We start from the raw sequence: 14308 nt of genomic DNA on the forward strand, positions 1-14308 counted from the left end.
GCGGAAAGACAAATAGTTAAATGTTATTATGGGTTCCAATACGCTTATCAGACTATATAATAAAATGAATGATCGTATGTATATATCGTCCTTACATTTTCAACGACTTCCTCAAGCAGAACAATGGACAGATGAAGTCAGTGAAAGGGAAAATCATTTCTCCCCTCCAAATAATGATTTTGTTCTATAAGGTTGAAATCAGACAAAATTACTATTTCTTTGTTCTGCAGAGTCTATTTCAGTATACTATTATGTTACTTGTACATGATTTTGTTATAATATAAAGTAAGTTCGAAACATATTTAAAATAAAGAAGTTAATATATGGCGCATGATAATGTCACATAAAAATGCAAAACATTTATACCAGTATAAACATGCTATTAGCATCAGTTGATTACTAGTATAGAACTGGCAAAATATCAAAACTATAAATTGTGCATAATAATATGCAGTTATTGTAGTTGCTCATTTTTGTTCACTGCTGGGCACACATACAGTAGTATGTACTTTGCATCGTGTTTACAAATTACATATATACTGCGCATGCGTCATCGATGCAATATTCGCGTCCAGACAAAATGTATCACATTACTTCCTCTTTACGCGCTTTACTGCATTCGTAATTTAGCGCTCATTGACGTTAGGTTGTGTGTGATATACACACAAACATACCATAAAGCTACACCAACGAGCTCATCGGTGTCACTCCGCTGCCTGTACGTGAACTTACTCCCGGTGTTTACTATACACAGACAGACTGCTGGATGCAGCTAGCCAAGAAATTCATATACGTGTATCATATCCATGATTGCTATCGAAAATAGATCTAGTGCCTTTTGACCCCGGCTTTTGACATTAGTGCCAAAATCTGAAAACTGATAAAAAGCAAAGATTTTCCTTTCGCCATCATCCAAATTTCCATTCGGGCTCTTACGATTATAATAACCCTAACCCTAACCCTATAGTGTAAATACATTTGTGTTACAGTGTTTATATATAATTTTATAGAATTTTGCTGATTATTTTACTCTACTTATATCATATTACCCTTGTATAAAATTTTGATAGGGGGTCTACATTTTACAAGCTTTGCTTTTTAGTAGGCCCCTCCACTTTTTTCATTTCATTGCTACGTTTCAATCCTGTGTGTTATGCATTTTTTCAGTGTTAAAATGATTTATTATAAATGTACTTTGATGATTGTGGAATATGAATATATCAATAAATAAATAAATAAATAAATAATATCATCTAGGATAAAAAAAAATATTCAAAGATAGTGTGAAATCATTTGTAAATTGAGAAACGATTGGACTTGGGATGCAATAAAACTAGTTAGTCATTTTCTGTCCTGCATGTTCCGTAACTTGATAAGGGGATGTGAAATGACGGATTCTTTCCTTCTAACAGGATATAACAATCTAATTCCCGATGTTAACCAGAACTTGCCTTCATTTTCTCAGAAAGGGTGATTTATTAGTGTGTTTATTTCTTTTTCTTCGGAGGGTACAAGAGGGTCCGATTGATGTTGCTATTTGCCATGCAAACGGGGGGGGGGTGTAAAATTTTCTAACACAAATAAAACAATAGGACAAAATTTTAATGCATCGAATTTATAAAAACGTGTAAACCCTCTATAGATTTGAATTCAAAGTCAGATGCTTTCCTTATGTATTTGCTGCCCTTGTAAAATATAAAATAAAATCAGTAAATGTATATTAAGTTGCTGTGCAAATGAAAGTGACAGAAAACTTTGATTATTGGAAAGACATTTTCTTCATTTTTAAAAATTGTTTTCTAGTGTATAGGTCTACATCGTTGCAACCTATATCTATTAGCTACTTGCTAAAAAACATGAGAAAAGAATGAGTCATCCTTGTTTCGAGACGGATACAGAGAGCGGTCAAGATTTTGACGAGGACGCATAGTGGCAGACCAATTGACCATAAATAATACTATGACACTGGCCTGAAATGACCGTGATTCTCGGAAGTTTGACCAAAACGATATAACCTACATTCCCCATTCATGTTTAGGTCGTATAAGCATTTCGGTTTGGTGACGTCATTCAACTCAATTTGAAAAAAATGAAAATACTGCCGGGTTCGAGAATTTAGTCTTTTCATCTAGCAAACATAACTTGATCTAGCAATATTGCTCTTCAGATGCTCAATAAATACAATAAAATATATTTCCTATAACAGCTGACATGCTTATCTCGTTGTGTCCAATTTGACACGCGCCCTAAAAATGAGACTATTTTGTGATTAGATTATACATTTGAAAATCTTATTAACAAACTTTCAAGAAAGATAATTAATGACTGATATAGGATTGAATTGTTGATAAAAAACAAGTCCACCCCCAAAAAGAGTCAATTGTTATTTAAAAAAATCCAACAAGTATATCAATGAAAATTTCATCAAAATCGGATGTAAAATAAGTAAGTTATGACATTAATGTTCGCGTAAGTTCACAAACAGATAAGCATATATCCTGGTTGATATGCAAATGAGGGGACTGATGACGTCACCCATTCACTATTTTTAAAGTATTTTATTATGAAATATGAAGTATTCAAATGTTTCCATAATTCAATTGTCATGTAAAACAAAATTATTGACAAATAGAATGATATACAACAGAAATACGAAAAAAAAAGTTGTAAAAGTCTGGATGGAGGCAATCACTTCTCATAATCTCGTGCTCATCTGGAAGACTCTGGTTGTCATGGTGATGCTACCCACGGCCTTGTCACTGTCATAACTTATCAAATGGCCCGTTGAAAGTGGCGGGAACAGCGGAAATTTAGAATGACAAGCGTCTTTCTTGGACAGGGGACTTGACCCGATGATTCTTTCTCTTTCGCAGTCGTTTTGTTGTTGTTTATCTTGTACTTCTCATCGCCTTCTTGTTTCAAATTTACTTTTTCATTCAAATTCAATTACTCAACACATCACGCTATCATACGCGTGCACTGGGCCACCGATTTGAACTGTACCTCACAGAATACAGAAGAATGTGCATTTTGTACACAATATCTGTAACAGATACTAGTATATATGATTAAATCATTCGTATATAATCAATCATAATTTCATTATTTATTAATAACCAATTCACTGATAAATAATCAAAAACTTTGTAATGAAGAAGGGACATAATTCAATACAGATGTAAGAGAGAAATATCATTTACAACCAAGGTCAAAGCATGAGTACTTAAAGGTCAAGTCCACCCCAGGAAAATGCTATCTCGAATAAATAGAGAAAAATCAAACTAGCATGTAGTGCTGAAAATTTCATCAAAATCGGATTATAAGAAAGTTATACAATTTCAAAGTTCCGCTTATTTTTCAAACAACAGTGTATGCACAACTAGGTGAGTCAGTCGATGGTGTCCATCACTCACTATTTCTTTTGTTTTTTATTGTTTGAATTATACAATATTTCATTTTTTATAGATTTGACAATAAGGACCAACTTGACTGAACCATATAGTAAACAATGCTAATTCCACATGTTCAGGGAGGAATTAATCGTTGTAATGAGGAGAAAATTAGAATATTTCATATAACAAAATACAAAAGAAATAGTGAGTGGATGACGTCTTAGTCTCCCCATTTACATACCAGCCAGGATGTGCATTTATATAACTGTTTTGTGAAACTAAGCGAAACTTTAAAATGTCATAACTTTCTTATTTTACATCCGATTTTGATGAAATTTTCAGTGTTATGCTTGTTGGATTTTTCTCTTTTTATTCAAATGAACTTTTTGTTGGGGTGGACTTGTCCTTTAAGGGCAATTTTGCTTGGGTATTTTGATCGCGTGCAAAGGAATAGGGAATGGGCAGATAGAAAGTATGAAAGACCCGGTTTTATTTGTTTACATCTAATTTCCGTTTTCAGTAGGCTCAGCGGGAAAATACTGACGGAAACCCGTAACAGGATTTTTCAAATAACACAATAACTCTGTAATGTAGCTTTTCTTTGCCTAAATTCTGAATGAATGTTAACTATGGTTTTAATCATCTCCCCTAATAAAATAAAAATCAATCTTTGATATTTAGGCATATAAATATATTTTCTTGACTTCTCTTTGATGAGCATAATTATAAAGTTTCCTAAAATACATATACCAGTCTGCTGTACCCATGATCTTGTATAATTAAGACAACATTGCTATTAAAAAAATGTCAATCGATGTGAAAATGTGAAGAGATATGTATATTCAGGATATTAGAAGGGTCAAGTGTCATGATGCTGGAGTTCGAGAATAAATGATAACGTCAACGGATTATATTGTGACGTCACGCACAGTTCATGCCTACAGAGTAATATTAGCGTGTACAAAGAGTGTTTTGGAAGAACGGGGGTCGCATCATGCCAGTTTTGGGGAAGATAGAAATTATTTTACTCTGCCGATTCACTGTGATGTGATTGCCCTGGCCGATGATCGCCTCCCTTTTTTTGGAATTATCATCGACCTACCCATTGGCAATTAAAGAAAAAAAGAAAAAAAGTTGAAGTGGTACTAGTTCATCATTGAAGATTCCATATAATCGACTGTTGTTTGAAACTAATCATATAGGCCTACACTCTAAAAATATTGGGTTAAAATGCTCAATGAGGGTAATTATGTGTCCAACCAACATTGCGCATTTCTTTTAGGCATTTTTATTTATCCAGTGTGATGAAAATTTTGCCCATCCTAAAGCAATTGCTGATTATTTTTTAACCTTACTGGACAATATGCTTCCCGCATTGGGTAAATTACTGCGCCAGATTGGTTGGTCAGATACTTACCTCGTGATGGTAAAATTTTAACCAAATATTACCCCCCCCCCCCGATGAAAACCTAAATTAGTTGTGCTGAATTGAATAGGCCAACTACTCAAATTATAAACCAAAGTTCGATCTCTATGTGTAATCATCGTAGTGGGCTTATTGCAATATTGAGTTCGTACTTTAGAGACATTTTGCTTCGGCTTTGATCGTTCCTAATCCCCATGGAATTAACCAAAATTAATATTTAGTTCCATTCCACAATTATGATCGTACGTGTATATGCCTGTATTTTCAAATAAGACAGGGTCGGTCTGCAGACACAGAGCCTGATTAGACTTGAGACAAGTCTAGCACAAATACAACCTGTTGAAATCAGGACCTGTATAGGCTGTAAATTCAGACAACTGTACTCTATCAAATTGTTTGCATCAACTAGTAATTATTATAGTCCTATTTGTCATGAATTCTCTACACGGATAGGATACAAACGGATAAATAAAAACATTATTTTCTGCTAAATCGCGAAATAGCTCAACCAAAATAAAGTAGGCGAGCGATTTGATTTAATCATGATTTAACATGACTATTCCAGAGACTGCTTTGTTTGGAATAATATTAATTATTTTAATAACGTAATCATAGTTCTATGCGCCAGTGCATTCCTTTCAACAGGAGTTTGTCGCAATGCACACCTACACAGTAAAATGATTCATCGTTTACTTCATTGAAGTTTTGTCGTAAAACCTCCTGTGTCGTAATTTGCTCTAATTGAATGGTAATTATTAGCGAGTAATGTGTAAACACTTGTCTACTGGTTCGTAGTAAACAAACCATTAGACGTAAGGTTTCAACTTTTGAACGAGTCCAGGCCGTAGTTGGGTTCATATTGTGTATAATCTATGAGTTTTGAACTGAACTTCGTGCATCCGATATAAGAATTCTTGAATGATGAATAAAATTGAAATCTTATCTGGGTTGGAGTTAGTCCATTGAACATATTGGCAAGAGTGTCATTAGTAACTTAGTCATTAGCCCTTTTATAAGGGCATAGAATCTGACTGTAGTTCATATTCCTATCTTGGCGCAGTAAAGAAAACGGTATAGTTGTTGAATAGCCTTTGTAGGCCTCTTTTTTTTGCAACATAGAAAGGGAACCACTTTTTTTTTCAAATCAAAATCAAAATCATTAGAATGTTGGCTTGATGATTGTATCTTCAATCGGGTGTTTGTTAGTGGGAAATTCTGAATTTTAAAAGCAAATCGAGAGGTGGACGAAAAACCAAGTGAACTTCAAAACTATGTATGATAGATTTTACTTCTTTTTTTATGAATAAAATGGAGATCGTTCTAATATATTTCCAATGATACTATTTTAGCCGATTAGGAGTTTGTTTTATTGGTGCGACTGTGATATTGACTGCTTGCTGAAGCTAGGGGGATGTGACGCATAAGGAAAGAGGAAAAAATGTGTTTCCGTCTGATGCTAGTAGCAGCTCGAAAGTCGGCCAAACTGAAGCTGCATTTTATGTGCTCATAACACCCCCCTTACCTTCTATTTTCGTATTGTCACCTATCGCGCGCAGTATATACTGATATACATACAGTGAAAAAGATAGCGGTGAGAGGGGAGAGAGAAGGGGGGGGGGTGACTGGTAAAATAATATAGCACAACAAACAAAACCCAGACTGAGAGAAAAGAGGGGAAAATATTTACATATTTACACGCATTTATGTTGGATGCCAATGGATACCATATACACAGGGGCCGCAGGACGTGTGTGTGTGTGGGGGGGGGGAGGGTGACCATGTGAAAAATCTAATACGTTTTTGTATTCCGGTTTCGCGGCCATCTATGAACTAGCTCCATATCAGTCTATGCCAGTGTTTTGCCTCTAGCGCTCGGCCATTAAAAAAACAATTTTTCCAAAATCCAATACTGAGTAACACGCACGAGCGCGTGGAAAATTGGCGCGCTTTGACCTCTCTCGTTCACATTTTGGCGCGCGTACTTGTACATCATAGGCGTGGTCTAATCATAGGGCGTGGTCTGATTGTATTTACACGTGTCTGATCTGATTTCAACCTTACCGTTCATTAGGTATAGATCTACATATATATTTTTTTACAAGAATTAGAGGAAAATATTGACTTCCGAGCATGGAAATGTGTGTTGTGTATGTTTAAAGGTTAAGTTTGATCATAGCTCTATGGTTTGATAAAGAAATTTAACAAGAAAACTTTTTAGTTGAAAAAGAATAAATGTCGGATTTATATATTTCATTAATTATTAGGTTATAATAATGATGACTCCGTATGGTCAGGGAACAGTACAGTACATACAACTGTTTTGTGAAACCGATTTATACCTCCATGGTAAGACGTTGAATCGAAACTCTAAATTGGCACATTAGAATTTCTTATTAATTCTTTCCACCCAATTATGATAAATTTAAAGCATTACACCAATGTTTTTTTCATTTCTCTTTTCATTTAATCAACTTCTTAGTTGTAGTAGAACTTGGACCTAGCAAAATATAAAAGGGTGAGAATATTCTGCCAATATTTTGTACCTCCCATCTAAGTTCGAGCAAGCGGAACTAAACACCCCCCCCCCCCCCCCCCCCCTGATAATCCACGTAGGCCTTTACGAGAGCGCACATGGCCGGCTACGATACAGACAGAAACCTCATTTGCTGCCTAAGCTAAGCTTTCCCTCCGTTTTAGTCACGTGATGATATACACCTCCCGCAATTACCTCGCCTTCACAAAAACAACTATAATATACAGAGATACAAAAGGAACTCTCCCGGCTCGCTATACCATACTACCCCGATAGGGACTGAAGAAAGGAAGAACAAAAATCAATACCTTGAGATTACCTTTTGTTGTAAGGGGGTAAAGTACAACTTCTTTTCACTGGCTCTCCCATTCTCTTCTATTCTTACGCTCTTTAATGGAGATTTAAATTGCCTAGCGCTGATCCACATGGCCATTTCATGTTCGACTGACTGGTCACCTATACTTGTGAAACGTAGTTTATTTGGGTTCTCCCTGTACATTACCGTTATTAATAAAAAAAACATACAGGCCTACATATCTTAAAGACGATGTACTTGAATTTCTGTATTTCGCATACTCTCATTCATTCTCTATTACTTCCTTACTCCGAAGAAATGAGATCATAATATTGCAAATCATATCATATTCTCAAATTGACACAGGTCTGGATTACGTATTTCACAAAAGATATTATCAGCCAGCGCCAGTGTGCAACTTAAAACCACACGATAAAACTCGCACTTGTAGTGTTTTGTACTTCGATATATATACATGTATCATAAACACAACCAACAGTCAACTCAGTGATCTGATACTCCAGCAGGTCATATTTAGTACACAATTATTTGTAACTTCAAAATTAACGAAATCCACTCGCACTATCACTTCAATTTACACGTATTATGTAGATACACACACACACTCACACTCCATTTCCTTCCCATCTTCTTCTTTTTTTGGGGGGGGGGGGGTCGTCCCTTTTAAATGTTGATGATTGGAACAATTTGTTGTGATCTAAATTAAACGAAAGAAAATAAACGAACGTAATATTTATTTTTATAGGATTTTCTTCAGTTTTATTAATAAAATTAAATAATACATTAACAACTCTTGCAAACTCAAACATTTCTCCAACGACCAGTTCTCAAATGCATGAAGCACTGGACGAAGTGACATGAGTAAACATTAGGATTGAGAAATTTAATGGAACAATTTGAAATAGGAATTTCTTTGAATGAATTACTTAAGACGGAAGGCAAGGCACTTATGTTTTCTTAAAAGATACAAACAAATCTTGATGATAGAGTGATTAAGCATTGAGGTGTGAAAAATACTTTGTTGCACGTTTTTTCCCACTATTTCTCCTCAATGGAGGCTGCAAACTGTTTGTGAAACGTTGTTGTTCAACTTTTTGAGTTGTCAAAACTTATGAGAAGGGCGAGCCCAACATTTTACAATAAATTACAATATCTATACTGTACAAGAAAATAGAATTAAATGGCACAGCCAATATAAACAAGCACGATTTTTCTCATGTTAAATAACCAAACGGCTCCTAGCTCAAACATCCACACAAAATGAACAAAGCTAAATATTAACTTTGCCTTCACGCGATATTCTAATTACTGACGGTTTGTTAAAGATTTAACTAGAGAAAGAAAAATAAAATCCATTTATCGAGTCATTCTTACGACCTTGAGGCACTTGGTTTCAAGTTTTTTTCTTTTCAATTTCTCACAAAAACGGCCAATTAGCACCATTTCAAACAAAAATATAGAAATGAGCTAGAAAATGAGCTCGGTGTTTCATGGAAGACATTTGTGCTTTCAATCTATCAAAATGGAAGATTAATTACATCACATGGTTTTACTCATATTGCATAGATTAGGCAAACCAGAGAAAATGACAAAAATATGTGTCAAACATTGTCTTTCGTTTGAACATAATCAAACAATTGTAGATATCCAATCATTATCAAATGAGAATAGTTTATATCATAAAAACAGTATTGAACATTGAACAATTAATATTTCTTGGAAAAAAAGAAATCCTATTGATTTTGGTTCATGGGCAGATTACTATGCTTGCAATAACTCCAAGACGAATACAACAAATTGAAAAATTCATATAACTTGACTAAAAAGCTTACACCAGGAGTTATGAGCAAGAGCCTGGCCCAGAAGTCTAACCCAAACACCAACAGACATACTGTAATTGATTCATGCTTTGACTTCCTGAAACCCAAGAGTGCGGGGAGATAAAAAGAGAGAATGAACGCATGGACAGTATAAACCCAGTTACATGGTAAGGCTACAGTTCAAAATTGCTAAGTTTTATAAGGCAAGTTAGCATATATGCATAACAGCAGAGTGCATTTCAATCAGCACTAAAAATAACAACCTTTAAGTAGATTTCAATGGAGATCTTTTTTTTCTGTACAGTGTCAGTTACCAAGAGTCTTAATGTGATAAATAATTAATTGTAACTAGATATCAATGAGTTCATTTTACAGGGATTATTCCAGATTGAATAGTGACAATATGAAACCTACGAGGCAGTGTTAAATAAATCAATTACATAAGAGTCTATGCACAACAAGTACTATATTCACAAATATATTAATACTATCATAAAGCTGATAGTTTAATAATGAAACTTTGACAATAAATAAGATAAAGGGCTGCATTTCGTTATTAAACAAGTCTCTTGCACTGTTTTTTTCCTTGTTAAGTTAGGTGGTTTGACAATAAATTACTAAATACAGGTCTATATAAGGTAAAACTACAACCCCGTTTAACTTTAGTACAGGTGACCACACTGTACACAAGCTAAATAGGTATATTGGCACAGAAAAACATGACACAAATGGATATATGAAGCTGCTGGTTCTGACCAGTACCTCCAGCAGGGCATTAACCAGTGCTGACACTAAGTACTAATCCACGCAAATGGCTACAAAGAAAAAAACATTCAATTCATTGTTAAATCAGAATGAAGCACATTGATAAGTTAGATGCTTGAATGATATAAACATATACTAATCAATCTTTAAAATAACCTGATAAATAAGAAATTCTTTTCAACATGATGATAAATTCATCCAAACAGACTGCACTTTTGTTTAATCAATTTGAAAATAAATATTACAAGATAACTTAAATACATATGTAGTGTTCACTATTTGCTGTAGTCACAAAACAGGCTGGAATAAATGATACACAGACAAACATATATTAAACATAAATTGATTTTTTTTATATAAAGGAATTGCCACACAAACATAAGACTATAAATAGTCATGTTGAACACAAAGAGTATATAACCTGGCAGATAAAATACTGCACAGAAGAAAATAATAAAAAAGAATAAGCACAAGATCCCTCTGAGCGAAATTGCCAGGAATGGACCAAATAGTCGATATATAAATAATTCTAGAAACTTTAGATGCATCCATTAGAATCTACATGTACATCAATAAAATATTTGAACAGCTTTTTTTTTCACAAAATGAGGTTTTCATAATATATAATTAGGAGATCATACAAAATGTTTGCCTGTCCACGGAAGAACAAAAACAAATGATGTCCATGATAAATTAATGAGAGATCTAGACTTCATTTGAGTGATTTTTTAACAAGGTTATCTCCTTGTCTGGGTTGAAAAGAATTTTAGAAACGTTGGTCTTCTTGGGAAATGCCTCTGAATATGGGTAAGCGTCCAAGCCTAGCCCCCACCGGACTAGCTGTAGGAGATGTTGAGGTCATGTTAGTGTCTGCTAAAGATTCAGGATCAGACAAGGATTCAGGTGGTGATGGTGGTCTGAAGTTGTTGGTTACAACATGCTCATCTACTGGGAAGAACACACTATTACTTCCTTGTTTACTGGCTAGACGTAGCACTGCGAGTTGCTCCAAATCATCATTGATTGGTTGAAGTGGGATGAAAGGGGAAGATGGAGCAGCAGTGAATGCATTTTGCAGACTGGTAGGAGATAATGCAGAAGGAGAAAGAAGTGGTCCTACATCGTGCTGCATCTGACTCAGAGTCATAGCATTGTTGGTAAGCGTGGCAAGTAACTCATCTTGACTAAGAAGATCTATTGCTGGTGGTGGGGTGAGAGGAAGAGGGCTTTCACACATGGACATGGGTGGTGGTGTCAGATCACCACCCGCTGAACCAAGGGGTGCACTGGGGAAGTGCAGGAGCTTGGGCCTCTCGATTGTACGCTCGCGGCTAGATTTGCTTGATGGACCAGGCGATGATAATTTCCTCTCATCAGGATTGTGGATGAAATGACACCTAGGTCCATACGGGCAGAATCCAACAGTGTGGAAGGTGCGGCATAACTCTGTCTTGTACTTGGGATGTCGGGACAAGACTCGAAGTTCATGGATACCATGAGCAAATTGGCATTTGTCCCCGTATTTACAGGTGCCATTCTCTTCATAAGGCCTGCATAACTCCGTTTTATACCGACTCGAGTTCTGATTGCGGGTTTGGTTATTGCGATCGCTCTCACTCAGAGCCCGGTCCCTTGGTTTGTTGTTGAGATTTTCCTTGTTGTATACCGCTTCCAACTGTTGTGTGAACAAGGAATTCCCATTGAGGTGGTTGGTGCTTATTGGACTTGTTGACCCAGTGGTTGCACTCGTGGAATGCCTTCGAAGAAGATGTGCTCCATTTGATCCATTTATAGGAGTTCCTACGGCCCGAGTGTCCCCTCTCAGCTGCGTTTTGGCATGTATCAATGACGACACATTCTGAAAACAGAAAAAAAAGACAAGACAAGATTAACAACAAGAACAAAGATGAAATTCATAAGACCCTAGACTTGTTCAATAAAAACCTTGTGAACTCAATTGATTGCATTCAACATAGACGTCTATACTACTATAGATCTGGGCGTTGGGCCAGAGACTGACAAGACTGAACCGAGTTTAATCATGATTGTGGTAAAATTGTACTAATCTAGCGTTTAAGTTAAAGAAATGCATAGGCTATGCGTCCAACAACAGTCTAGCCTTCGAACCAACTTTACTCTTTAGCCTAGGCTTAGTAGGCCTATACTAAGTATAATTATAATCTAACGTAAGACAAAAAATCTAAAATCCAAGTTTGAGCCAACTTCTTAAGACTAAGAAAAGTAAAACACAATATATAGGATATTGCTGACGTCGCAGGTACGAAACTCAATAGTGATCATAATGTAAACCAGGCTTCACAATTACAAGCATGTTACAAGATGAGGGGGAAAATGGCTTCACTGAGCCGAGCTGCACATAGCCACATTCAACAAGTGTGCAGCGCAGACATTCCAACACACTGTGTAGCGTGGTGAAATTCACGCGAAATATTTATGCAGTGGCTAAGCCTAAGTTATTTGAAATCTACTGATATCTAATGAAAGCTACGAGGCATTCTACAAAATTACCTTATGACTAAACAGCATATCTCCAACATCGTAAAAGGCTGATACCATTGCGGTGGACATTTTTCAGGAGAAGATGCGAAGAAGCTAGAAAAACTTGGTTACACTAACTTCCCAGCGCTGTCGAACTCCTATTTCTACCTCTCCCCCAACTCGTGATATGCTGAAGTTCATAAAAAAAAACTGGTTGCGGTTTTTGCCAGCGAGATCAAGGGAAAACGCGTGCAGGGCTAGGGAGCTGGAGCAAGCTGAACGGGAGTCATTGAAAAAAGGCAGAAAAGAATAATAGTGGGCGGGGCTTACTGAGCACTCGCATTGTGGGCGTGTTTCACAATAAATTTTCGCAACTCACCCACAGCTTTGACAAAGTTAACATTCTGAAATGAAATAAACCACACTGAAATGAAGTTCGCACTGTTCGTTTACTCTTTTTGAATGATTCAGTCGCATAGAGTATATATATTTTATTAAAAGAGTTGTAAAAAAATGAGCATTCTACATTGCCTTCTCAACAGTCACAATATTGCAGATAAACGGGCAGACAAAATTACTTCACACGTGGGCTGGGCTTCAACAGGTAGTCATGAATATTAATTTAAAATGTCCAATCAGCTACTTTGGTGCTACCAAATAAGAAGCATGACGTGTTTTCAGAATTTGTGATTGGTTTAGCAGTCGAGTGTACTAAGGGCATGCAGTGTATGGAGCTAGCAATGTGGCACAGTCGAAAGGGGAAAACTGCAGAAAAAAAGAAAGGAAAACATAAGTCGAGTCAGCGGCTTGTGCGAGTGACTTTTTTAAAGGGCGTAATCAAGCAAAGGTAAAGCCAGGGGATACGTCTCTGGGCGCCGGGCAGGCACAGTACACAATCTGATTCATGCTATCAAACTTCGATATGTTAAACATTTGTCAGCATAATTATTCTTACGGTAATTTTTTCCTCACCAGTATATGGTATCATAACATTTTCAGACATTTTGGAAACATTGTTTTTATGTAGAATAAAACAGATGCATTGATGAGTAAAGAGGCTAGATCTATAGATCTGCGTAAATTCCTCTAAAGAAGTGGATATCAAAAAGAGGAGGGGGTTTAAAAAGATGCCTGTACACGTGGAACACATTTCTTAATGCAATTCTATCGTTTCGTAGATACTTTATTTTTAACTGATAGGCGATTTTTATTATAGGCTTAAACAACATCTCTTCTGTTCCTTGTTAACTTCTTTCCATTATCAACGTATTGTTATCTTACAGGCCTCATCCTTATCAAAGTAGAATAATAAGGGACACGCATGTTGTCCAATGAAATAATCACATATAAAGCATAACTCATTGGAATTTTGTATTGGCAGTAAACATTGCTGCATAGGCAAAAGTTTTATGCACAGCCAAGAACGCGAAGCCAGGCAGGTGGTTTATCGTGATTCATTCGTGTAGTAGGACGAGATACAGTAAACAGACTACGTAATGCCATGCATGTAGCTGTTGGGAACCTGAACAACAAGACACAATGTGAGGGCGACATTTC

The 14308-nt window shown here is 36.0% G+C and overlaps 1 protein-coding gene across 2 annotated transcripts; it reads right to left on the reverse strand.

Annotated features, from left to right (window-relative positions):
- Positions 1–8399: 8399 nt before the first annotated feature.
- On the reverse strand, positions 8400–13581 carry LOC129265154 (mRNA decay activator protein ZFP36L2-A-like). 2 transcript variants are annotated; one of them, XM_054903152.2, is made up of 2 exons: positions 12782–13581; positions 8400–12110 (listed from the first exon to the last, which is right to left on the reverse strand). In XM_054903152.2, the coding sequence occupies exons 1-2, from the start codon at positions 12839–12841 to the stop codon at positions 11019–11021; spliced, it is 1152 nt and encodes a 383-aa protein (XP_054759127.2). In that variant the 5' UTR covers positions 12842–13581; the 3' UTR covers positions 8400–11018. The 2 variants fall into 2 exon arrangements, with proteins under 2 accessions (XP_054759127.2, XP_063957672.1); XM_064101602.1 differs by lacking the exon at positions 12782–13581 and adding an exon at positions 12579–12749.
- Between the last annotated feature and the right edge of the window lie 727 nt (positions 13582–14308).

The sequence above is a fragment of the Lytechinus pictus genome, chromosome 7, assembly GCF_037042905.1.
Source record: "Lytechinus pictus isolate F3 Inbred chromosome 7, Lp3.0, whole genome shotgun sequence".
NCBI classification, from domain to species: domain Eukaryota; kingdom Metazoa; phylum Echinodermata; class Echinoidea; order Temnopleuroida; family Toxopneustidae; genus Lytechinus; species Lytechinus pictus.